The 27,883-nt window shown below is 41.9% G+C and overlaps 1 protein-coding gene across 3 annotated transcripts in view; it reads left to right on the top strand.

Moving 5' to 3' along the window:
- LOC137428366 (3',5'-cyclic-AMP phosphodiesterase 4C) overlaps window positions 1-27,883 on the top strand; it is a 465,981-nt gene that overhangs the window by 429,295 nt on the left and 8,803 nt on the right. For all 3 annotated transcript variants that reach the window (XM_078777044.1, XM_078777045.1, XM_078777050.1), the window contains exons 9-13: window positions 17,637-17,812; window positions 17,919-18,017; window positions 18,140-18,304; window positions 24,533-24,632; window positions 24,734-24,888. In XM_078777044.1, the coding sequence (XP_078633170.1) occupies window positions 17,637-17,812; window positions 17,919-18,017; window positions 18,140-18,304; window positions 24,533-24,632; window positions 24,734-24,888 (695 nt within the window). The remainder of the gene's footprint in view (window positions 1-17,636; window positions 17,813-17,918; window positions 18,018-18,139; window positions 18,305-24,532; window positions 24,633-24,733; window positions 24,889-27,883) is intronic.

The raw sequence follows: 27,883 nt of genomic DNA, 5'->3' as shown, positions 1-27,883 counted from the left end.
CACAAGATTGTGAATTTAATTTAAAAAACAATATTTTGTCGTCGTGTAATTTGAACTTATTCATTTAACCTCTTAATTTTTTTTTATCTTAATCGTAATTTAATATATCCTGTTTACATTTTAACCTCTTAATGTCATTAATACCCTCTTGCTTTGAAGAACAGGAAAAAAAGGAGGAGGGGAGGACAGATAGACAGATAGACAGATAGGAGTGGGGCAGAGGGGGTGGAAGAGAGAGACAGTCCTTTTCGTCCTTTGTCGTCCATTTTAGTCCTTTTATGACTCTTTCAACACTTCAGACCCCTTAAGACCATTAAAATTCCTTCAAAGACTTAGACCCATTAGACCCATTAGGAGTCTTAGACCACTTGACCGTTTACACCTTCAATTAAACCTTTAATCCTTTACACTCCTTAAACCCTTAGCCCCTTTTATACCCTTTAGAGTTTAGACATTTACATCCTTTACACCCTTTATACCCGATTGACCCATTTGACACTTGAGACCTGTTAGACCCTAACTTCTATTGGAATGTACCCTTTGCACCACTTCAATCCCATCGACCCTTTAAACCCTTGTCGATCCTTTATACTTTTAGACCCCTTAGATGTGTAGACCGCTTTAGGCCTTTCGACCATTTAGACGCCTTTATACCTTTGTTATTTTCCGAGCTTTATCGTTCTTTTATAACTCTTTTAGTCCTTTTAAGACCCTTTCAACACTTTAGACCCTTACACCATTTAGACCCTTTACACCCTTTAGTTTAGACCCTTTACACCCCCTTAGGGTCTAAAAGTGTTTTATGGTCCTTTCACTGGACAAAAACAAATATAACGTTTTTATGCCTCCACCGACAAAGTCGCCGGAGTCATTATGTTTTCGGGTTGTCCGTCCATCCTTCAGTCCGTTCGTCCGTACGTCCGTCCGTCCGAACGGACTAAACCTCGTTTTTCTCAGCAACCATATGTCCGATTGAGACAAAACTTTCAGGGTAGGAGTGACACCGAAGCAGGATGTTTCTATGATAATTGTGACATCATATGTCACGTGGTATGGCAGCCATCTTGGGTTAAAAACAAAAAATTAAATAATTATTTCTCGGAAACCGCTAAATGGAAAAATTTTGAGACTTGGCACATTGTCAAGTACTCCCAAATGGGGAAAAAAGCATGATAATGATGACTTCACAGGTGACGTGGTATATCAGCCAAAAATGTTTTAATCGAATTCCTTATCCTAAAAATCTGAAATTGCATGCACATTATCTATGACCCATTTGTATTGAAATATTAAATTTATGACTTCATATGTCACATGGTTTGGCAGCCATTTTGGATTGAAGGAAAATATTAAATAATTATATCTCTGAACTCGCTCACCCTATCGATGCAAAATTTTGGAAATATCATCCAACAGCACTGTTGCATATAGTTTGAAAATGATGATGTCATATGTCACGTGGTTTGGCAGCCATCTTGGATAGAAAAATAAACCTTATCCGATCAACACGAAACTTCACAAACATGATCCACTACCCATACATATGCTGAGTGATGGCATCTACCCGTTGTGGGACTATGCGGAGGCATATTGGCGACACAGTCGCATTGTTCTAGTTTTTTTTTTTTTTAAATAAATTCAGGACCTACATAGATAGATAGCATCCTACATAGTTTTTCACTGAGTTAACACAATCATGTCATCAGGCCCTTCAACCCTCATGGGCCCATAATTTTCCACCAAATCGAACTTAAAATCAACTTTATCACTTAATTAACCCCGAACGACAACCACCCTACACCGGCAAACGAGCGTCTGTCTCACTTGTGCCTATTCGTTTTTTTAAATCTTAAGATAATACCGGTAGTGTAAACGTTAATGTTAATAATTTTAAATTCACTTGATATTTAATCTCTAAGTGAATGAAAATCATCTATGTGGGAGTCTCACTCCACTCAACAGCGTAACGTATTTGGTAAATGTTTATTCCCTTTGTGCCATTATTTACTTGTTTTAATACTTGTAGAGCACTACGAGTTTTAAAATCGGGAACAATTGGCCACCATCTTGTGAATGGCGTTTTTCCTTCGTCATGCCAACAGAGGGCCACATAATCATGTATACCATGGCCTGTGTGGGTGAGATGGAGGCCAGTATGGCTGTTTGGCACTACTCAAAAGGTTACACCTCCTAGCATGGCACGGCAACGCTGTGTGAACAAGGTATCGACCTCCTGTCGAGAGATGCCATTGACACAAAAGGGCTTTAAATTCTAGTACCTCAAAGGAGAGAGGGTGTGGGTGGAGGTAGGGGAGTGGGCAACTGGGAAACAGTATAGCACCACATAATCTGTAACCTTCAGTGACCACTTTGGATGAAGCCCTTGTGCTCCTTCATATGGTGGAGTTGAAGTTTGCTATCATGTATCAGGGTAGGGTAACCGGCACAATGTGAGGATATGGGACTCTGAAAACCCACACGTGGTCATTCAACACGTTAGAGTCCAAAGGTCAATGTGTGGTGTGGCCTTCTCCAAGAGGCCACACCACACATTCACCGTTGGACTCTTTGGACCAGCCTTCACCACTGTAGCTGCTTAAATGATCCTTTCACATTAAGAAAAGATCCTTTAACCAGCCTCAGTGGTGTAATCGTTAGAGCATCACTCCGAGGCTGGGAGGTCGGCGGTTCAAACCCCGGCCGAGTCTTGCCAAAATCCTTTAAAATGGAATGTGCTGCTTTCTCCTCTTGAGGCTCAGAATTTAAAAGGATAGAGCACAGACAAACAACCATAAGTTGATAATAGTGCAGGCTTTGATGGGTCTAATGGTCTCCTCCAGCATCAAAGTTCCTTGTAAGGGAATTCGTATAGATCTCTTGATGTCAGTTGCTGTCAGAGGTACGTCATACTATTCAGCCCACAGTGGAGTCGTCTGTAAAGTCAGGCAATGGATATTCTGTTGAGAGAAGTCATTGAGGTACAGCAAGACCAGGATTGGTCTCGGAACGCTAGCTCTTGGGACGTCACCATGGAACAGGATCCCTTCCAAAGCTTGCCAGCACACAATAAATCTGGGAGCCATTCCAGATTTGTTGATGCCACTATGTTTGCCTACGATTGTTATGCATCAGAATTTTAGTATACTCTCAGCCTTTTCTCGTTAAGACCCCAAGGCATGCTTTGGTTTTTGATGGCTTTTTTCTCTTTTTGTGCTGTTTATTTTACCAGGCCATGAGAAAGTGAGAGATGTTAAGATTAGGCACATTCTTAGTTTCAGCACGTTAGTGCATGTTTGTATTTAGCTATGTACTTATTTGATGCGAGGTCTTTAGATTTTGTTTTTATGGCAGAGATATCAAATAAGTTAAGCCCAAGGGACGCTCTTGCCAGCACTTGGGATATTGGGAGATATTGAAGATCCCTTTGTGTTATTGCCGGCACTTTTTCACTTGTTTTTCGGTACCCTGAACAAATTACAAATTATCTTCCACCTTCAGTCGAACATCAAGACTGGCCGGACAGTTGCTGAAAGACTCGGGCCAGAACCGTTCCCCTCCCAGCCAACCCAGCAAGGTGGGAATAATTGGGGTCATTAGAGAACAAAACGAAGACATTCGGAGAAATTGTGCTATTGTAGGCTGGAATGCCCAATGGTGATTATCACGCATGGAGGCAAACTATGAATGGGTCACATGAGGGCATTTATGGTTTATTTGATCTGTAATCGAAAGCCATTGTCACGGCCAAAATGGCACATTGAAATACCGACATCGCCCAATGCATTGTAATGGTATGAAATCCTGGCATTGGTTTTACCTACCATTCTGGTGCGATGTGAATGGGGCCTTGCAGTACCAGACTCGATGGCATAATGGTTAGAGCATCCGCTCTGCGTTTAGGTTTAGGAGGTCGGTGGTTGAACCTAGGCCGAGTCGTACCAAAGACTATATAAATGGTATGTGCTGCTTCCTTGATGCTCACGATTTAAAAGGGTAGAGCATGGGTTAGCAATGCTGGGAAGACGATGACAAACCACCCAGTATAATCCTTGCCAAAAAAAACTGCCTTTGCAGCATCAGCGCTCTGTAAATATAGTATGGGACATCAAAATCTATATTTATAATAGGCTAATGTTATCTGTCTGTCTGTCCCACCATGAAACACCTAAACAATCCTTGGAGAGAAAAAAATATCAAGTAAAAGTTGCTTCAAATTAATCCAAACCTCGGGGAAAATTAGATTGTTTTTTCAATCAGACAAAAACACTGAACGGTGATGTGTCAACAACAGATCACTGCCTCGATCGCTCTCGAAAATAATTTGTCTTTCTTTGCTGTTAAGAAATGTACGTAGTAAACCCAAAATATTGTGGGGGTTATGTTCCTGGAAAACTCTGTGCGATAGTGGAAACCAAGGGCCAATGTGAAAAGGGGGGGGGGGGGGGGGGGGTTCAGTTCCTGGGTTTTGAGAAAACATAGAGGAAGGTTGGCAGCAGCTAAACATAAACACATCACCATTGAAACTAGAAAGGATCTGAAAAATGCAAAGCCCGTCTTCACCTGTTTGTACTCAGACGTCGTCTTCTTCTGTATGCTAAACATGACGAAAACTGTAAAAAAAAAGAAAGAAAAAAAAAAGATATATATCTTCTTCTTCTTTGGCTGTCCGTCGCTAACGACGATGACCGTGAAGGCACATGGGTCAGCACTTGTCTGCACGATGATGGGAAGAGTATATATATATATATATATATATATATATATATATATATATATATATATATGTATATATACATATATATATATATATATATATTACATATGTATGTATGTATGTATGTATATATATAATAAAATGAAAAATGGCGATTTTATGCAGCCTTGACCATTGAGCTTTGATCCAAAAAAGATAATTTGCTTCCAGCTTTTGATTAGTAAACCAATTCTGTGACCGAAAATGCAAATTTTTAAAATTTCAGGTCAATTGGATAAAAATTGACAATTTTATGCAACATTGACCCTTGACCTTTTGATCGAAAAAAACAAAAAAAACAATCTGCTACTTGCTTTTGATTAGTGAACAATTTGGTGACCCAATATGCAAATTCTTAAAATTTCACGTCATTCGGATGAATATTAATGATTTTATGCAACCTTGCCTTTTCACCTTTTGATCTAAAAAAAATAAAAATAACCAGCTTCTTGCTTTTGATTGGTGAACCAATTCAGTGACCCAATATACGAATTCTTCAAATTTCAAGTCATTCGGATGAATATTGTCAATTTTATGCAATCTTGACCTATGACCTTTTGATTGAAAAAAAAAAAAATCGGCTTTTAGCCTTTGATAGATGAAACAATTGCCCCAATATGCAATTTTTTTTAATTTCAGGTCAATCAGATGAAAATGGATGATTTTGTGATGCTGTCCTTTTGACCTTTTGACCAAATTATTATTTTGCCTTCTCAATATTATCATAATAAAGCTTTTTTGAAAATTTGATGACAAAACTCAAATGGTAAGTAAGTTAAGACCTCTGCGCGGGGGACGGGCTAATAAAGTTTAAAATAAATGTGAAGCATGTTAACATTGAAATAAACATGTAAATAAAAAATACAGGATAAAATAAACAAAAACACAAAACATTTACCTTTTAAATTGATTCCAAAACAATGAGGTGATTCAGCGAGGAGAGGGAGGGTAAACATACTACGTAATCGTACTGTACTCTGCTCTAAATAGAAAACACAAGACTTAGCTTGGGATGATGCTGCTGGAGGTGGAGGTCACAAAGATGTGGTTGAAGAAATTGCGATTGCTGTTGGATCATCGGGAGCACAACGAAGCCACCTGCTGCATTGCCACATAAAAGAGCAAGATGTTCGTTCGCCACCTTGAAACACAGAGCAGATCTTTCCTCCTTGGACGGGAAAGTACGGGATGGCATCCTCTTCCCAAATAATCCCGTGTCTTCAGCGTTAAAAACCTGCTCTGGCATAAATCCCATTGCCTCGATTATTTCGGTGAGCTGCGGTGGGTAATTTTGAACAGCGTCACGTTTAAATGGTTGAACTCGAGCCTCCGGCCCTGGGTGTGTCAAGGAAACGTTGGTAAATTTACAATGATTTCTCCCATATCACATGTTCATTGTTCACTCAAAGGGGTAAATCCGCAATGGTTTCTCCCGTATCACATGTTCACTCAAAGGGGTAAATCCGCAATGGTTTCTCCCATATCTAATGTCCACTCAAAGGGGTAAATCCGCAATGATTTCTCCCGTATCACTGGTCCACTCAAAGGGGTAATTTTACAATGATATCTCCCATATCACATGTTCACTCAAAGGGGTAAATCCGCAATGATTTCTCCCATATCACTGGTCCACTCAAAGGGATAAATCCGCAATGATTTCTACCATCTCACCGGTTCACTCAAAGGGGTAAATCCGCAATGATTTCTCCCATATCACTGGTCCACTCAAAGGGGTAAATCTGCAATGATTTCTCCCATATCACATGTTCACTCAAAGGGGTAAATCCGCAATGATTTCTCCCATCTCACCAGTTCACTCAAAGGGGTAAATCTGCAATGATTTCTCCCATATCACATGTTCACTCAAAGGGGTAAATCCGCAATGGTTTCTCCCATATCACTGGTCCACTCAAAGGGGTAAATCCGCAATGATTTCTCCCGTATCACTGGTCCACTCAAAGGGGTAAATTTACAATGATTTCTCCCATATCACATGTTCACTCAAAGGGGTAAATCCGCAATGGTTTCTCCCATATCTAATGTCCACTCAAAGTGGTAAATCCGCAATGGTTTCTCCCATATCCCTGGTCCACTCAAAGGGGTAAATCTGCAATGATTTCTCCCATATCACATGTTCACTCAAAGGGGTAAATCCGCAATTATTTCTCCCATATCACTGGTCCACTCAAAGGGGTAAATCTGCAATGATTTCTCCCATATCACATGTTCACTCAAAGGGGTAAATCCACAATGATTTCTCCCATATCACTGGTCCACTTAAAGTGGTAAATCTGCAATGATTTCTCCCGTATCACTGGTCCACTCAAAGGGGTAAATCTGCAATGATTTCTCCCATATCACTGGTCCACTCAAAGTGGTAAATCTGCAATGATTTCTCCCGTATCACTGGTCCACTCAAAGGGGTAAATCTGCAATGATTTCTCCCATATCACTGGTCCACTCAAAGGGGTAAATCCGCAATGGTTTCTCCCATATCACTGGTCCACTCAAAGGGGTAAATCTGCAATGATTTCTCCCATATCACATGTTCACTCAAAGGGGTAAATCTGCAATGATTTCTCCCATATCACTGGTCCACTCAAAGGGGTAAATCCGCAATGATTTCTCCCATATCACTGGTCCACTCAAAGTGGTAAATCTGCAATGATTTCTCCCATATCTAATGTCCACTCAAAGGGGTAAATCTGCAATGATTTCTCCCATATCACTGGTCCACTCAAAGTGGTAAATCTGCAATGATTTCTCCCATATCACATGTTCACTCAAAGGGGTAAATCTGCAATGATTTCTCCCATATCACTGGTCCACTCAAAGGGGTAAATCCGCAATGATTTCTCCCATATCACTGGTCCACTCAAAGTGGTAAATCTGCAATGATTTCTCCCATATCTAATGTCCACTCAAAGTGGTAAATCCGCAATGATTTCTCCCATATCACTGGTCCACTCAAAGGGGTAAATCTGCAATGATTTCTCCCATATCTAATGTCCACTCAAAGGGGTAAATCTGCAATGATTTCTCCCATATCACATGTTCACTCAAAGGGGTAAATCCGCAATGGTTTCTCCCATATCACTGGTCCACTCAAAGGGGTAAATCCGCAATGATTTCTCCCGTATCACCGGTCCACTCAAAGGGGTAAATCCGCAATGGTTTCTCCCATATCTAATGTCCACTGAAAGTGGTAAATCCGCAATGATTTCTCCCATATCACTGGTCCACTCAAAGGGGTAAATCTTCAATGATTTCTCCCATATCACATGTTCACTCAAAGGGGTAAATCTGCAATTATTTCTCCCATATCACATGTTCACTCAAAGGAGTAAATCCGCAATTATTTCTCCCATATCACTGGTCCACTCAAAGGGGTAAATCTGCAATGATTTCTCCCATATCACATGTTCACTCAAAGGGGTAAATCTGCAATTATTTCTCCCATATCACTGGTCCACTCAAAGGGGTAAATCCGCAATGATTTCTCCCATATCACTGGTCCACTCAAAGGGGTAAATCTGCAATGATTTCTCCCATATCACATGTTCACTCAAAGGGGTAAATCCGCAATTATTTCTCCCATATCACTGGTCCACTCAAAGGGGTAAATCTGCAATGATTTCTCCCATATCACATGTTCACTCAAAGGGGTAAATCCGCAATGGTTTCTCCCATATCACTGGTCCACTCAAAGGGGTAAATCTGCAATGATTTCTCCCATATCACATGTTCACTCAAAGGGGTAAATCTGCAATGATTTCTCCCATATCACTGGTCCACTCAAAGGGGTAAATCCGCAATGATTTCTCCCATATCACTGGTCCACTCAAAGTGGTAAATCTGCAATGATTTCTCCCATATCTAATGTCCACTCAAAGGGGTAAATCTGCAATGATTTCTCCCATATCACATGTTCACTCAAAGGGGTAAATCCGCAATGGTTTCTCCCATATCACTGGTCCACTCAAAGGGGTAAATCCGCAATGATTTCTCCCGTATCACAGGTCCACTCAAAGGGGTAAATCCGCAATGGTTTCTCCCATATCTAATGTCCACTCAAAGTGGTAAATCCGCAATGATTTCTCCCATATCACTGGTGCACTCAAAGGGGTAAATCTGCAATGATTTCTCCCATATCACATGTTCACTCAAAGGGGTAAATCGGCAACTATTTCTCCCATATCACATGTTCACTCAAAGGATTAAATCCGCAATTATTTCTCCCATATCACTGGTCCACTCAAAGGGGTAAATCTGCAATGATTTCTCCCATATCACATGTTCACTCAAAGGGGTAAATCCGCAATGATTTCTCCCATATCACTGGTGCACTCAAAGGGTTAAATCCGCAATGATTTCTCCCATATCACTGGTCCACTCAAAGTGGTAAATCTGCAATGATTTCTCCCGTATCACTGGTCCACTCAAAGGGGTAAATCTGCAATGATTTCTCCCGTATCACATGTTCACTCAAAGGGGTAAATCCGCAATGATTTCTCCCATATCACTGGTGCACTCAAAGGGTTAAATCCGCAATGATTTCTCCCATATCACTGGTCCACTCAAAGTGGTAAATCTGCAATGATTTCTCCCATATCACTGGTCCACTCAAAGTGGTAAATCTGCAATGATTTCTCCCGTATCACTGGTCCACTCAAAGGGTTAAATCCGCAATGATTTCTCCCATATCACTGGTCCACTCAAAGTGGTAAATCTGCAATGATTTCTCCCGTATCACTGGTCCACTCAAAGGGGTAAATCTGCAATGATTTCTCCCATATCACTGGTCCACTCAAAGTGGTAAATCTGCAATGATTTCTCCCGTATCACTGGTCCACTCAAAGGGTTAAATCCGCAATGATTTCTCCCATATCACTGGTCCACTCAAAGTGGTAAATCTGCAATGATTTCTCCCATATCACTGGTCCACTCAAAGTGGTAAATCTGCAATGATTTCTCCCGTATCACTGGTCCACTCAAAGTGGTAAATCTGCAATGATTTCTCCCATATCACTGGTCCACTCAAAGTGGTAAATCTGCAATGATTTCTCCCATCTCACCAGTTCACTCAAAGGGGTAAATCTGCAATGATTTCTCCCATATCACTGGTCCACTCAAAGTGGTAAATCTGCAATGATTTCTCCCATATCACTGGTCCACTCAAAGGGGTAAATCCGCAATGATTTCTCCCATATCACTGGTCCACTCAAAGTGGTAAATCTGCAATGATTTCTCCCATATCACTGGTCCACTCAAAGTGGTAAATCTGCAATGATTTCTCCCATATCACTGGTCCACTCAAAGTGGTAAATCTGCAATGATTTCTCCCATATCACTGGTCCACTCAAAGGGGTAAATCCGCAATTATTTCTCCCATATCACTGGTCCACTCAAAGTGGTAAATCTGCAATGATTTCTCCCATCTCACCAGTTCACTCAAAGTGGTAAATCTGCAATGATTTCTCCCATCTCACCAGTTCACTCAAAGGGGTAAATCCGCAATGATTTCTCCCATATCACTGGTGCACTCAAAGGGTTAAATCCGCAATGATTTCTCCCATCTCACCAGTTCACTCAAAGGGGTAAATCCGCAATGATTTCTCCCATCTCACCAGTTCACTCAAAGGGGTAAATCCGCAATGATTTCTCCCATATCACTGGTCCACTCAAAGGGGTAAATCCGCAATGATTTCTCCCATATCACTGGTCTGAGAGTCCACAGAATCTTGTTTCTCACAGTCTGAGAGTCCTTTAGGTGCTTTTTTGCAAACTCCAAGCGGGCTTTCATGTGTCTTTCACTGAGGAGAGGCTTCCGTCTGGCCACTCTGCCATAAAGCCCAGATCGGTGGAGTGTTGCAGTGATGGTTGTCCTTCTGGAAGTTTCTCCCATCTCCACACAGGATCTCTTGAGCTCAGCCAGAGTGACCATCGGGTTCTTGGTCACCTCTCTTACCAAGGCCCTTCTCCCCCGATTGCTCAGTTTGGCCGGGCGGCCAGCTCTAGGAAGAGTCCTGGTTGTTCCAAACTTCTTCCATTTAAGAATTATGGAGGCCACTGTGCTCTTGGGAACCTTCAATGCAGGAGAGATATTTTTGTAGGCTTCCCCAGATCTGTGCCTCGACACAATCCTGTCTCTGAGCTCTGCAGGCAGTTCCTTCGACCTCATGGCTTGGTTTTTGCTCTGATATGCATTGTCAGCTGTGAGACCTTATATAGACAGGTGTGTGCCTTTCCAAATCGTGTCCAATCAATTTAATTTACCACAGGTGGACTCTTTGTCATAACAAAGGGTATGAATACTTATGTCAATGTGATATTTCAGTTTTTTTTCTTTTTAATAAATTTGCAAAACTTTCTAAAATCCTGTTTTCTCTTTGTCATTATGGGGTATTGAGTGTAGATTGATGAGGGAAAAATGAATTTAAACGATTTCAGCATAAGGCCGCAACATAACAAAATGTGAAAAAAGTGAAGGGGTCTGAATACTTTCTGAATGCAGTCTATACATACATACATACATATATATCATTCGATTTTGAGCTCTTTCAACCTGTGTAAAAATAAAAGGCTTCCTTTTTACTTGTTTTTAATGCCGTGGTATTTTTATCCATGGGCTTCTGCTCCTAAAATCACCGTACTGCTTGTCCCTAGCACAAAATGTAACGGCCTTGCTTTGCATCATATAACCCACCCCAGAGATTGCATTATGCAGGTGTAATCCAGTCCATGCTGTTGCAAATGGAGACAAGTCGATGATTGCAAAATTTTCTGAGAGCTATGTTTAACCATCTGGTATTGAAAGCAAGATTGAATGTGGAAAGTAATCCTGCTGAAGATTTTGAATTTGGAGGTGGGCCGGAATTGTCCATCTTTTTTTGCTAAATTACAGACACTTTGTCTGCTCCGCTGGCCTGTTGTGCATTTCCTTTGCTAACCAGGAGTGCGTTTCACTCAGACTTGACGAGTCACTCGATATGGATTCCTCCTGGCACCAGTAGTTGTGTATTAGCGAAAGTGAATTTGAAATCCATGTACATTCTCCATCAGATTATCAATCTTGTAAAACCAGTCGCACGCTCTTGATTCTCCCGTGACAGATCGCCAGCAACATGTGGATCGAATGCAAATTGCAAGGGTGTGCCTGGCCGGTCCTCCTGTGCGAGAGCATGGTGGGCACTGCCACAAAGGCAAAGCTGGTTCATCAAACCCCCCTTCAGCTCTACCCACCGTTTGACTTAATTAAATATTGGGAGCGACAGACAGGAAGAGCTTTCACACCTTGGATGGATCTGAGAGCTTCTTTTGGTGGGGGAGCTTTAATGATGTTGATTGTGCTGTGCGGGCTGTAAACATTGCACGTCTCCTTTTTCTCTATATCCGTGATGTGAATGATGTTCCAGTGTTGTCCAATTACTGTCACAATTCTGTTTCGCTGAACGAATGAATGAATGAATGTATGGGTGCATTTTTACTTGCAAAATCGAAGATTTTTCAAGTATATTGGTCGGTTGTGTTTGTGACTCTGTTAGTTTGTCACCGGCCTACAGGTCACAATTTTCAACCGATCTTCACCAAACTTCACCAAGTGGTAGAGTTGGTCAAATGCCAGAAGCCTATTGTTTTTGGGGTCAATAGGTCAAAAGGTCAACATAGGCCAAAGGTCACCAACATTGCTAAATTTCTAAAATCCTCAATTTTCATCCGATTGACTTGAAATTTGAAGACCACTTGCATATCTGGTCACTGAATTCAACCACCAAGCATTTTTGAAGTCAACATTGGCCAAATGGTCAACATAGGCCAAATTTCTAAAATCCTCAATTTTCATCCAATTGACTTGAAATTTGGAGAGGACTTGCACATCTGGTCACTGAATTCAACCACCAACTATTCTTGAGGTCAACATAGGCCAAATGGTCAACATAGGCCAAATTTCTAAAATCCTCAAATTTCATCCAATTGACTTGAAATTTGAAAAGGACGTGCACATTGAGTCACTAAATAGGGAAACTAACTATTTTTGAGGTCAAAAGGTCAAAGGTCAACTCAAGGTCAACCTTCCAAAATCATCATTTTTCATCTGAAAAATCGTCACTTTTCATCCTGTTGACCCGAGCTTTGATCAAGATTGTTAATTTAAATCTTCATGAAATGGACAATTTGCTGTATCAATGGTAAACTTTTGGGGGACGGCGTATTTTGCAAGTATCGTGCTATGCATGACGTTTTCTTGTTTGTCTGTCTGTTTGTTTGTCACCGGCCTACAGGTCACAATTCCAAACCGATCGTCACGAAGCTTCACCAAGCTGTAAAGGTCGTCCCAATTGAGAAGCCTATTGTTTTTGGGGTCAAAAGGTTAAAAGTTCAACATAGGCCAAAGGTCACCAACTTTGCCGAATTTCTAAAATCCTCAATTTTCATCTGATTGACTGGAAATTTGAAGAGGACTTGCATATCTGGTCACTGAATTCAACCACAAATTATATTTTAGGTGAACATAGGCCAAAAGGTCAACATAGGCCGAATTTCTAAAATCCTCAATTTTCATCTGATTGACTGGAAATTTGAAGAGGACTTGCATATCTGGTCACTGAATTCAACCACCAATTATATTTTAGGTGAACATAGGCCAAAAGGTCAACATAGGCCAAATTTCTAAAATCAATTTTCATCCGATTGACTTGAAATTCTAAGAAGATTTGCATATATGGTCACTGAATTCAACCACCAGCCATTTTTGAGGTCAACATAGGCCAAAAGGTCAACATAGGCCAAGTTTTCAAAATCCACAATTTTCATCCGATTGACTTGAAAATTGAACAGCATTTGCACATTGAGTCACTAAATAGGGAAGCTAAATATTTTTGACGTCAAAAGGTCAAAGGTCAACTCAAGGTCAACCTTCCAAAATCACCATTTTTCATCTGAAAAATCGTCACTTTTCTTCCTATTGACCCGAGCTTTGATCAAGATTGTCAATTGTTTTCTTGTTTTTTTGGTTAATGTTCGCTCTCTGTACCGTCCTCCAATGCAATGATGCAAAGCATTCTTTGGCAACATAACGAAACGATAGCAATTTTAAAGCAGTGTGACTGTGGCAGTGTGACTGTGGCTGACGAAACCTGCGTTTTTTTTTTTGTTTTTTTTTTGTATACAAGATCGAGCCTCGTGAAAGAGCAAACATTAATCACACAGAAAGACAAACCGACACATATAACATGGGGGGGGGGGGGGGGGGAGCGGTAGACCTGATGGGGAGAGAGGGGGAAGGACACAAACACAACATTTGAGAGCAGGGTCATCGAGAGATCTGTGGGAGGGAGAGGGCTTTGGGGGGGGGGGGAGGCATGGGAAGGGGGGTTGGGAGAAGTATAAAACATATGGACACTGCCAGGACTTCCAGGAAAGAAGTTGGAATTTCAAACAAAGTGGATCTGGGGTGAATTAGCGGGGGTAGAAAAGTTTGCAGTCAAATAAAATGTTTCGCTAGCGACTGAGACGAGAAAAATTAAATGTTTGTTTTTCCTCGAAGATGAGACTTCGGCGCTCAAACTGTTAACAGTTCCGTGCTGGATCAGAAATAGGTATCCCAACAGGTTAGCCTGCAGTGCTCCCAAATTGCTAAGAGTGTGATCTCATTGGCCTGCCAATGGTGGCCTCGACTTGGCATTAGTCTCCTGAACACGAACAGCTTGAAGTCCCTTTGTCTGCACACTTTGTCCCTGTGAAGGAGGAACGATGTCGAAATGGTTCATAGAAAAGAAAAATAAACGTTTTACCTTTTTTTTATATCCACTGCTCACAATAAGTTAGGGATATTGTGTGAGTGAGTTTTTTTTTTTATAGGGGTTAGGGTTGGGGTATTGAAGTCAAGAATGCTGTTTTTTCACATTAATAACCATAGAATTAGGACCAACAACTTTTTTCAACATAATTAATACACAAAATCAACCACACCGAAGAGCACTTTGCACTTTGTCAGTTGCTGTTTTTAGTCCTGGCTGGGTGTCAGTCACCCTCTCCACCAGCAAAGCCAGTGAGGGGCGTCAGTGTAGTCTCCAACGACCCGACCATGTGGCAGGTCCCAGCTAACACAACACCGTTGGCCCAACGGTGTTGTGTTAGCTGGGGTAGCACTGGGTTACATGTTACCAATGGCAGTCCCAAAAGACCGACCTGACCTTTATTCCCATTTTTTTTTCCTACCTTCCTTACCTCTTCAATTCCACCTTCCCTCTCCCTTTGAATCGCAACCTCCCTCCAGCACTCATCCTCCTCTGTTATTTAGCTGCTAATTAACACCTGCGCCCCGAGGAGCCATGCTGTTGAATTTGGTCTCCACGAGGCACAAGCTGCAGGGTGTTATTAAAGGCCGAGGGAAAGAGCCTTCTTGCCTGGTTCTTTGTGTCAATCCGCTCAAAGGAATCCCACTGTGACGTGAATAGCACGAGGCTTTTATTATGGATGGTTATTTTTACTGCACATGAATAATTGTTTCATTCTTTTTGCTCGAAATTGAAGAAGCCATCCAAATTGCTTTGATGTCTGTCTTTAGTGCAGTATACTGATAACCGACCTAAATGAATACCTGAATCTTTTAATTCGGGATGGTTTTGTTCGAAAGATGTTTACCTTTCGCATTTCAAAAGGTTTCAAAAGGTTTTCAATTTTCAAAAGGTTTACCTTTCGCTTTCCATTTTTTGTTTACCATTACACTGAAGGATGTGCCTTCAGTATGGGGGCCACCTAGAAACGATGGTGATTGGCCAGAGAGGGTGAAAATGGCCGAATTTTGTCTGTCTTTGTGACTACGCGGCCGCAATACTGCACTGATGGATTAGGCTTTTGAGGTTATTTTCCACATTGATCTCGAGCTCAGAGTGCAGCTGCTACATACGTGCAAGACACGTGCAAGACAACCATTTTCCGAGACGTAAATGTACTTTGCGATGCAATGCCTTGACAATGAGTTTTACATGAATTACAAGGACAATAGAAGACAATGGACGACATGTGTATGGTAAAATATGATTTGGGAATTCTAAATAGGCCAACTTGAAAAGTGTTTGATAAAAGTGGCAAGAGACTGCTTTTTAACTCAACTGGATTACCGTCCAGTTGAGTTCATCACGTACTGAACCCTCCGGCGTCCGTCGTCTGTCGTCGTCGTCTGTCGTCCGTTAACTTTTCGACGTTAGCACTCCAGCGTCCACAAATATCAACCGATTCTGATCAAACTTAACATGCAGCATCCTTACCCCAAGGACCAGGTTGGTATTACATTTCAGCCCGATCCGTTGAAAAATGGCGGACTTGGGCGACCATTTTGTTTTTGGTCATGAAAACGACGTTAACACTCTAGCGTCCACAAATATTAACAGATTTTGATCAAACTTAGAATGTTTAACCCTTACCACACAAGGTAGGTTGCTATTGCATTCCAACCCGATCCGTCACAAAATGGCCGCCATAGGCCGCCATATTGTTTTCAGCTCCGAAACGACGTTAAGACTTTAACGTCCACAAATATTTATGGATTTTGATCAAACTTTGTGTGTGAGACTCTTACCACACAAGGATACAAGGACCATAAAATTATTACACAAGGTTGTTGGCTTTTTATTTAAGTCAAATGTAGTACAGACAACTGGCCTACTTTAAAGTTGTCCAGTCAGTTCAGTTGAGTTCTGCTTCCCTGGAAGCTCTAGTTATTTCTTAGAGCGGACGAGTGTTCATGTGATGGGAAGAAAAGAGAGAAGCCTGTTAATATATTAGGAAAGAGATTTGCCATATAAAAATATGGTTGACACTTTGCCTAATGGGGGCCTACCTATTATGTGCACAGGAGGGAGTGCACTTTAAGAAAAAGAAAAATGAGAGAGAGGAGATTGGGTAGGTGAGGAAAAAAAAGCAATTTGGAGTGAGGGAAGGGAGGAAAGGTAACAAGAATGTATGCGGAATATCCAAGGATGGCTCGGCCAAGGGAGGGCAGGATGACACCTTCTACAACAGTTCTAGTTGCCGTTTGAATTTTTTCTCCATTGAAGTCATGCACACTTAATTTAGTCATTTAGTGTTTGTCAAACCTATTCGTCCATCATCATAATCATGATGTTGAAGATGATGACGACCATTCCTTTTTGCACCGTGACGATGTATAGGGCTGCCGAAGCAGTTTCTTGGCTATTGGACACAATACTGGATGGGTCACCACTCCGGCTTACAGGGGCTTGAACTCAGGACCCTAAGATATCAAGGCAGCAACCTCAACTATCAGGCCAACAGCAGGCTTCATAATCATGGAAAAAGTTCACATTCCGATTTGAAACTATTTGCGTTAGCTACGCTAGATTTACATATCGCATTTGTTTTTTTCCCACAGATAACGATGGTGCCAATGGGAAAGGCCCGTTCTTGCCCAACGTACCGTGTTGTATTTTGCATCCACAGGTGATTGTGGACAGGAGAGCATGTTGTGATTTCTGAAATCGTGGCATGCTCCTTCTCCGCAATGGCCCTTCCTTTCCACACTCAGTTCCTGGGAAGGAGGAATGATGTCAAAAATGCCGTCAAAGCAGTGCCACCCTGCTGGCAATACAACAAAGTGGTAGTTGTAATTAGAATTTCTTGGTAATATATTTTTTAAAAACACAGCTCATAGGCCAAGGGTCAGGACATGACCACCAAGCCAGCTTGTCAACTTAATTGAAATGTGTTGATAGAAAAACTGTTGCTTACACAGTTTAACATCAAAGCAGTAACTAACAGTTTTATGTGCAGACATTTTGTCTCCTGCAAAATCAAATCTCCATGATTTTGCGTTCCTCAGTTGGCGGAAGTTGTCATGTTATTGTGACGTGTGCCACAGACAAACAGCAGGAGTTGGAACTGCCATCTCCAACGGGGAAGGAAAAGGAAAGGAAACCAAGGCAACCCATGGGCCAGATTAGCGGCTTGCGGAAACTGCAACATGACGTTGATGTCGAGCATTCGACCATTCCACTTCTTGGCGTCCACACAAAGCACGAAGACGCGCTTGCAAAGGTACGTGACGTGCGTGATGTCCGTTCAGGACTTGTACTCGACTTACCGGTGCCTTCCTTTTCTCTCGCTCAGATTAACCTCAGCGCATCATGGCATATGTTTGCAGGAGTTGGAAAGCATCAACATTTGGGGCTTGCAGATATTCAAAGTGAACGAACTGTCAAAAAATCACCCACTCACCGTCGTCATGTACGCCATTTTCCAGGTGCTGCTGCCTTTCTTGTTGAGGAAACTTTTGTTTTGACAAACATCAGCAATGAGAAAGTGGTTGTTATTTCTTCTGTCTTATCTGCACTGTAACTGGATTCTTGTATCCACCTCCTGAAGGAGCGAGACCTCTTGAAGACGTTCCAGATTCCAACCGATGCGTTCATCACCTATTTGGTGACTTTGGAGGATCATTACCATCTTGACGTGGCCTACCATAACAGGCTTCACGCGGCTGACGTTGCCCAGTCAACACACATATTGCTCTCTACATCTGCTCTGGACGTGAGTTTGATTTATTTAAGGATTGGAGGTCGAATTGAGCTTTTTATTTAAGTTTTTTTTGATCACGCGTTATACGAGTTTGTACTTGTATCACATCGGATGAGGACATCTGGAGATGAGATGACAAGAGTGTTTTTACATGAACTAGCAATAAATCGTCATGGATGGGCGGGTTAATCTACACACTTCTATGTCAAAGGCACAGGGTGCGCAGGGGACGGGGTTTTGTGTGTGTGTGTGTGTGTGTGTGTGTGTGTGTGTGTGTGTGTGTGTGTGTGTGTGTCTGTCTGTCTGTCTGTGTGCCTGCCTGTCTGTCTGTCTGTGTGCCTGCCTGTCTGTCTGTCTGTGTGCCTGCCTGTCTGTCTGTCTGTGTGCCTGTCTGTCTGTCTCTGTCTATGTGCCTGTCTGTCTGTCTGTGTGCCTGTCTGGCTGTCTATCTGTCTCTCTATGTGTGCCTTTCGTTCTGTCTCTGTCTGCGTGCATTTCTGTCTGTGTCTGTGTGTGCGTACACCTTTGTGTCTGTATGTGTGCCTTTGTGTCTGTGTCTGTATGTGCCTTTCTGTCTGTGTCTGTATGTGCCTTTCTGTCTGTGTCTGTATGTGCCTTTCTGTCTGTGCCTGTATGTGCCTTTCTGTATGTGCCTTTCTGTCTGTGTCTGTATGTGCCTTTCTGTCTGTGTCTGTATGTGCCTTTCTGTCTGTGTCTGTATGTGCCTTTCTGTCTGTGTCTGTATGTGCCTTTCTGTCTGTGCCTGTATGTGCCTTTCTGTCTGTGTCTGTATGTGCCTTTCTGTCTGTGTCTGTATGTGCCTTTCTGTGTGTCTGTGCCTTTCTGTGTCTGTGCCTTTCTGTGTGTCTGTGCCTTTCTGTGTGTCTGTGCCTTTCTGTGTGTCTGTGCCTTTCTGTGTGTCTGTGCCTTTGTGTGTCTGTGCCTTTGTGTGTCTGTGCCTTTCTGTGGCTGTGCCTTTCTGTGTGTCTGTGCCTTTCTGTGTGTCTGTGCCTTTCTGTGTGTCTGTGCCTTTCTGTGTGTCTGTGCCTTTCTGTGTGTCTGTGCCTTTCTGTGTCTGTGCCTTTGTGTGTCTGTGCCTTTGTGTGTCTGTGCCTTTCTGTGTGTCTGTGCCTTTCTGTGTCTGTGCCTTTGTGTGTCTGTGCCTTTGTGTGTCTGTGCCTTTGTGTGTCTGTGCCTTTCTGTGTGTCTGTGCCTTTCTGTCTATTCATGCCTTTCTGTGTGTCTGTGCCTTTCTGTGTGTCTGTGCCTTTCTGTACGTCTTTCCGGGCGCGGGCTGTAACTTTTTTGAGCTATTTTTGAGCTTGTATATCACATTTTATCCATTATCAAATTTTCAACAAAGCTTATTGTGAGAATATGGAGAAGGCAAATTAATAATTTGGTCAAAAGGTCAAAGGTCAGCATCGCATAAAATTGTCAATTTTTATCTGATTCACCTGAAATTTTAAGAACTTGCATATTCGGTCACTGAATTGATTCACTAATCAAAAGTTAGAAGCCGATTGTTTTTATTGTTTGTTTTTTTAGATCAAAAGGTCCAAGATCAAGGTTGCGTAAAATCACCAATTTTTGTCCAATTGACCTGAAATTTAAAGAATTTGCTTATTGGGTCACATAATTGGTTCACCAATCAAAAGCTAGTAGCTGATTTTTTTTTTTAGATCTGAAGCTCAAAGGTCAAGGATGCATAAAATCATCAATTTTCATTTCTTTTTATTTTTATTTTTTAACTGTTTTTGTTATTTTGAGCATACAGAAGAAGAGGAAGACATCTCAATACAAACGGATGTGGACGGGCTTTGCATTTTCAGATGCTTTCTAGTTTATTATTGTAATACAGGCTTCCACCCAGTGGTGCTATAGAACAGGTACACCGTATCCCTGCGCATTAAGAGGCGACCAAGGGTTGGCGTCAGGAAGGGCATCCGGCCATAAAAACATTGCCTCAAACAGGGAACCATGATTGTCATGGGGCCCGCAAGGCTAACCCCCGCCCTAGCGGGGAAAATGGCCTTAAAACTATCATTCATTCATTTCATATTCACCCAGTGGCGCTACACGATACAGGTTTTTCTGATTATTCTGATGTGCCACACACTTTACCGAGCGTAGGTGCTGCCGAAGGAGTTTCTTGGCAAGGGTTATACTGGGTGGTTTGCTATTGCCTTTCCAGCAGTATTTAGCGCAGGGATTTAGAAATTGGCCTGGGTGCTGGTGACAGCTCGCCTACTTTTGCGAAGGACACTGCAGGATGTTTGACGTGCATCAACTAAAGCCGGCAGATGGGACGCCAGGTTTAATGTTCATCCGAGTGACGGCACACACATTGATGAATCACTCTACCTGTGAAACACCGGGATAACAGTTTATAGTTGGGTTGGGATTCAAACCCACGCTGAACAGCCTCGAGGTGAGTGTGCGTACATGTCGGCTATCCTGCCAGCTGCTTACACGGAGTGATGCACATTTACATGGAGAAAACTGGGGTCCTCCTGCCACCCTGAACCCTCGGGACTGTGAACTGTTTTATTTTTATTTTTTACCCCAGAAAACCATCTCGTGCACATGCCAGGTACAACCAGCTGTTTTCATCGTCTTCTGTGCAGTGGTTTAAAAATGCATAGATGTCAAACAAACAAAAACACATGGACACCTCTCAAATTGAGTATATATATGTATATACAGTCACGTGAAAAGTAAGTACACCCCTATATTTATCACCACTTCAAATACCTAAAATTAGAATCAGGTGCACCAGCTCAGGTGCAAATGATTAGAACATCGTTAGAGAGGATCTTGGAGGAACCTGTCTTATTTAAACCTCAGACATTTAGTTTGGTTTGCTCTTTGTTGTTGAAGTGTGCGGCGCCACCATGCCTAGATCAAAAGAGCTCTCTGAGGCCTTCAGAAAGAAGGTTATAGATGCCTACGAGTCTGGGAAGGGATTTAAAAAGATCTCCAAACAATTTGAAATCAATCATTCGACTGTCCGGAAGATCATCTACAAGTGGAGAAGATTCCAAACAACTGCCAACTTGTTCAGGCCAGGCCACCCCAGCAAGTTCAGCCCGAGAGCAGACCGCAAGATGCTGAAAGAAGTCTCGAAGAACCCCAGAATGTCATCACGGGACCTACAGGTAGCTCTTGCCACTGTTGATGTCAAAGTGCACGAGTCTACCATTAGAAAGAGGCTGCACAAATTTGATCTACACGGGAGGTGTGCCAGGAGGAAACCTTTGCTGCCCAGACCAGAAAGAACATCAGGGCAAGACTAAAGTTTACCAATGAACACCTCGGCAAAGACCAGCACTTCTGGAACAATGTGCTCTGGACAGATGAGTCAAAGGTCGAGCTATTTGGCCACAGTACCAGAAGACATGTTTGGCGAAAACCAAAGACAGCATTTGACCACAAGAACCTGATACCAACTGTAAAGCATGGTGGTGGAAATATTATGGTTTGGGGCAGCTTTGCTGCATCAGGGCCTGGGCAGCTCACCATCATAGAATCCACTATGAATTCTTCATTGTACCAGAGGGTGCTTGAGGATAATGTGAGGCCATCTGTCGGATAGTTGAAGCTCAACCGAAGGTGGACCTTGCAACATGACAATGACCCTAAACATACCAGTAAATCCACCAAGGAATGGCTGAAAAAAAGAAATGGAGGGTTCTGGGATGGCCAAGTCAAAGCCCGGATCTAAATCCCATCGAGATGTTGTGGGGGGATTTGAAACGAGCTGTGCATGCAAGAAACCCCTCAAACATCGCACAGCTGAAAGAATTCTGCATGGAGGAGTGGGCAAAAATTTCTCCCAGTCGATGTCAGAGACTGGTAGACAGTTATAAGAAACGCCTACTTGAGGTTGTTTCTGCCAAAGGGGGCAATACCACCTATTGGAGCCAACGGTGTACTTACTTTTTCCACATGCGAAATTTGCATTTATGTTTATTTAAATTATACAATGGACTACAAAATGTAAATGTTTCATGATATTTGTTATATAATATCACCTTTATCTATCAATATTGTTGAAATGAAGATCAACTAGCTGTATGTTGAAATATGTTGAAAAAGTCTAAACTTTACATGGGGTGTACTTACTTTTTCACGTGACTGCAGGTATGTAAATATCTATGTAAATATATGTATATATGTATGTATATATGTATGTATTTATATATATATATTTTTTTTCTTTTTTTTTGTATACAAGATCGAGGCTCGTGAAAGAGCTAACATTAATCACACAAAAAGTCAAACCGACACATAAAACACAAAATAAGTGGAGTGGTAGACAAGATGGGGAGAGGGGGAAGGACACAAACACAACTTTTGAGAGCAGGGACATCGAGAGATCTGTGGGAGGGAGAGGGCTTGGGGGGAGGTGGGAGAGGTATAAAACATATGGACACTGCAAGGACTTCCAGGAAAGAAGTTTGAATTTCGAAAAAAGTGTATCTGGGGTGAATTAGCGGGGGTAGAAAAGATCAAGGTTTTGGATGGGGGAAGATAAGAGATGGTGGTGAACAGCTGTTTTAAAGACCTCGAGGGAGGAGTGGGATTGAAGGGAGTGGGGGAGTTTGTTCCAGAGGCGGGAGAAAAGGGGAATGAAAGAGTGAGGGTGAGCAGAGAGCCTAGATTTTGGCAGTTTAACCATAAGAGGGTTGCTGGCAGATCTTGTGCGACCTGTGGGAATATTTGGGGGACAGAGCCCAGAGAGAGCTGGGGGAGCAATAAAAAAAAAAAAGTATATATGTATATAAGCATTCTTTTAAAATCGCAATACAAAATAAATTTAACATAAAAGTCATGGTTCAGGCTTGGATTTGGGTACAGCTGAATTCCACAGAGTTTGTGATTCGAGGCTGACAATTTGCCTCTTCTTGTACAAGATTGGCTATGCAGTTATAAGCTTTAAATACATACGTAACTATTTGTAAGGACACAATGGCGACGCTGCACTTGTTATTGTTCTTTTATCGCTCGGCATTGACAAAACAACACATTCACAAATGCGCTGTATCTTGTGTGAGGGAAGAAGGGGTTGGCATGTAGGTGGCAGGGAATAATAGGGGGGGGGGGGGGGGCAGTGTTTGCATATTCCATCTGGCTGTTTACGAATTTGTCTCCTTTTTAACATGCATATTCAAATTTTTCAGAAACATAACTCCTTTATTGTGGCAATATGCTTTGGGGAAAGAAAAAACAACAACTTATTTCCTTCAACTTGTGCTAATTCCATTTGGCATTTTCAGGTTGTGCGGTCATTAAATATAGATGTGGAAAATCAGATGAATATTCCCACCACCCCATCCCACCCCACCCCATCCCACTCTCCTCCACAAAAAGATCTTCACAGCAAGCTTGTGATCATATTTTATTTTATTTTTTGTTTGGGATTGATTATAGTAATATATCTGAGGTAGCGCACTTTTGAGCGACTTGCTCTGTGTTTGATTGACGACCCGACTATAAAACTGTCGGAATGGTTCTTCACATGCAGGGTGTGTCATCACGCAGTACGTGGTCCCTCAGATGGCCGTTAAACCAGGTGTCCCTTGTGCTGGAATTGGCCGGACATCATAGATTCCTCGGTCTCTTTCATGAAGAGCATCCGAGCCAACTTCCAAATTCCTGCCCCAAGTCCAGCTGGAAAGGCAAAGGCAAAAGCAACCAGTGTAATCCTTACCGAGGGGCTACTTTGGCAACACCGAACTGAGATATCGATTGAGATATGAATGGATATAGTGATGTCGTCACATAAATCAATGTCGCAACATCGCCAACGTGTGCAGTCGTGCATTGCTCGAATATATATATATATATATATATCTCGGATTGTAACAAAGCAAAACTTGATTGTTGGTGGAAAAATGTGCAAAGAAAATGTCGCACAAGAAAAATCATGCTTGAGATGTGATGGCCTAAATGTCCTCTTCCTCGTCTACTTTGGATTATAGAGTTGAGACATTCCAGGTCTTTTAATCTCCATTAATGGTTCTCCATTTATTAATCTCCATTAATTAATCATTATTTATTAATTTTATTTATTAATTTATTTATTATTTATTAATCATTTATTTATTAATTTATTAATTTATTAATCATTAATTAATCTCCATTAATGGTATGCTGTATAATTTTTTAAATGCCATTTTTGAGTAAGCAATGCATTTTCTCAATTTGTAATTCTTCGTTGGCCTCGCATGTGTTCAGGCCGTTTTTACAGATCTGGAGATCCTTGCTGCCATATTTGCCTCGGCGATCCATGATGTTGACCACCCAGGAGTATCCAATCAATTTCTCATCAATACGAGTGAGTTCTTTATCCGCTTCCTCCTCGCTTTCCTTTTATGGTGCATCTACCTCATTGTATTTTTGCACCGTGAAACCCACGCATACCCACGTGCCCATCAGACTCGGAACTGGCACTCATGTACAATGACGAATCCGTGCTGGAGAACCATCACCTGGCTGTCGGATTCAAACTCCTGCAAGAGAAGAACTGCGATATGTTCCAGAACATGTTGCGGAAGCAGTGGCTCTCTCTACGCAAGATGGTCATCGACATGGTGAGTGGGTCTGTACATGGTACACCATAATGATCAAGGTAAGCACGACACAACAGTCTTTACTTCAACTTTCTGCTCAACATGGTCTTTGAAAGCAAAGTACATCCTTTTGCAGGAACTAAATTGTATTGCGGATACAAATTTCCTGCTGCATGCCAGGATTGATTTATTGATTATTGTGATCATGATTATTGTCTGTTTGGCTTGTAAGGTTTGGACTCGCGAAGCACCAAGGGTTCTCTCTTGCCCGTGTGACCACTAGAGTTTGATATACAATAAATAAGTTGTAGCAAACTAAAGTACAAAGGAGCTGCACTTTTCATCCTCCCACTTGCATTTCAGCGAAGGATGCATGACGTCATTATGGATATTTTGACATTTCCAACGAAGGACAAAAAAAAATTCGAATTGTTGTACTGATGTCACAGAATTTTGCTAATCAGTTGGTTTCTCTTATTTTTGCCTCTAAATTGGTTTCCTAACCGGCGTGATTCCACAAGTATGTTGGCTGTGCCATTTTGGGGTTTCAATTTTGATCCTTTTATTGCATTTAATTCCGAAAGAAACCCGAACTGAGTTCAGACAGAAAGTTCTGAGTTTTTTTTTTTTTTTTTTTAAAGGGAAAACAAAAGTTTTTTTTTTGTATACAAAGTCGAGGCTTGTGTAAGAGCTAACACATAAAACACAAAAACATAAACAGAGGTACAAAAAACGTATAATAAAGTGAGCGTGAGACAAGAAGGGGAAAGATAGGGAAGCACACAAGCACAACAACAGCAGAGAACAGGGAAATCGGGAGATCTGTGGAAGATGGGAGGGGGGTGGGGGGGTGGTATAAGACAAATGGACACTACTATGAATTTCAAGAATGAAGTCGGGGATAGAAAGAGGTGGATTTGGGTTGAATTAGCGGGGGTAGAAAAGATCAAAGTTTTGGATGCGGAAGATAAGAGATGGTGGTGAACAGCTGTTTTAAAGACCTGGAGGGTGGAGTGGGATTGAAGAGAGTGGGGGAGTTTGTTCCAGAGGCGGGAGAAAAGAGGAATGAAGGAATGAAGGAGTGAAGGTGAGCAGAGAGTCTAGATTTTGGCAGTTTAACCAGAAGAGGGTTGCTGGCAGATCTTGTGCGACCTGCAGGAATATTTGGGGGACAGAGCACAGAGAGAGCTGGGGGAGCAAGGCCGGAGAGGAGTCGGTAGAAGACAGAAAGACCACCAATCTGCCTGAGGTGAGAGAGAGAAAGGCCCTCAGAATCAGCTTCATCACGGGAGATTCCAATGATTCTGAAAGCTTTGGGTTCTACAGCGTGAAGCCGAGCTAGGTGTGAGGCAGGAGCACCGGCCCAGAGGGGGAGAGCAGTATTCCATTGAGCTGCGGATGAAAGCCTTGTATGTGGTGAGGAGCTCAGGTGTGTCCAGAAAGGACTTCGCACGATGGAGGATGCCCAGTCGGTGACTAGCTTTGGAGGCTTTGGGAATATCTGATGTAGAAGTTTAAACCAGTTGTCCTGTCTGTATTTAGTTTTGGGATGAGAAGGATCTTGTGATAGGGTACCTTGACTAAATTTCATTCTTACACACAAATGTGTAAGAATGGTTAATTATATCGGAATTTGTATATATAATGTTAATGATGTGGATAAAGTTCAGTCAATATGGATCAAATGACCTCTTCGTGTGTATAACTTTCCTTGTGTTTACAGAAAAGAAATTGTATCCATTAATTTATTTATTTACCATCGAAACCATCGAAAGGAATTTTTTTTTTTTTTTTTTTTTGTATCGGGTGGAAAGAGGTTACTTTGAGAGTGGTTACGGAAGGGAAGGAGCGAAGATAAATGAAGGGGGGAAATGAGTGTTGGAAGGTTGTTAGGTTGTTCGAAGGACATACGTGTAAGGGTCTCGACCTCAATATTTCATTCAAGCCTCTTGGCTTGCATGAGGCATCCATCGTGCAAATTGATGATACCCCAACCTCCCAACCAACCTGAATGAGGCATCCAGTGTTGGAGCAGATCATGATTAATAATTTCCACCATTTCAAAGACATAGCTAGAGCGGCACTTGGTAGAGCACATGCAGTACCTCCGCCAGGCTGAACAGCTTACGTTTTGTATCGCGCCGATACGCCAGATCTGGATCTAGACATTAAGCCACATCGAATGGGCTTGCTCTTGTCACCTAATCAATTGATCTTCCAAGTTTTGTCATCATCTGTCCACAACTTGTTGAGATATCATTTTTAGCCCCATCACTCAAACAATTAAGAAAATTAAAAAGTCAAGAATCACTTAATCATTTCTCGTATCGAGAACCGAATCTTCACCAAAATCGAATCGATTTTTGTCCTCGTCACACACCCAACCTGTCCAAATTTCATCCGAATCTGTCCACAACTTTTTGAGATATCCTGCTCACAGACAAACGATACACGACATATATGACTAAAATCGAGAGAACCTTGACCTTTGAACATGGCCATTTTGACGATATCTTTCCCACCAGTGGCCCAGGAATGATTTCTATCGATGAAAAATTAAGCACCTGATTTGTTTATTTTCAAGAGTTCATTTTCCAAATAGGGGACCGAAAAACAACAACAACCACGGTTCCCGAAAAAGGCCAACCTCCGCTTTGCGGGGAAAAATGGCCTCTAAAGGTGGTTATTTTCCAAATGATGTTACAAAATGTCACTAATGTTTCCGTAACAGTCGTAACCCATATTGCAATACATATAACTCGTCCGTCCTGCTTATAGCTCTTGTTCGGCCGTCCTTGTCATGAGAATGTGGTGTTCTGAGCCAGGGGATGCAAACTGAGAAGGAAGAGGGATAGGAGTTTTCCTAATTTTGAAAATGGATCTCATAAAATCATAAAGGAATGGATAATGCAAGAATAGCCATACAATCAGCACAGACCGATACTTCTTCTTTGCATAAAGTACATTAACACACGTCACATTGTTAAAGGTAAAACCAATAACGGAAGGAAGATTA

Source organism: Myxine glutinosa, chromosome 1 (assembly GCF_964187855.1).
Source record: "Myxine glutinosa chromosome 1, kmMyxGlut1.1, whole genome shotgun sequence".
Classification (NCBI taxonomy): domain Eukaryota; kingdom Metazoa; phylum Chordata; class Myxini; order Myxiniformes; family Myxinidae; genus Myxine; species Myxine glutinosa.
This window is presented reverse-complemented; position numbering and strand designations above follow the sequence as displayed.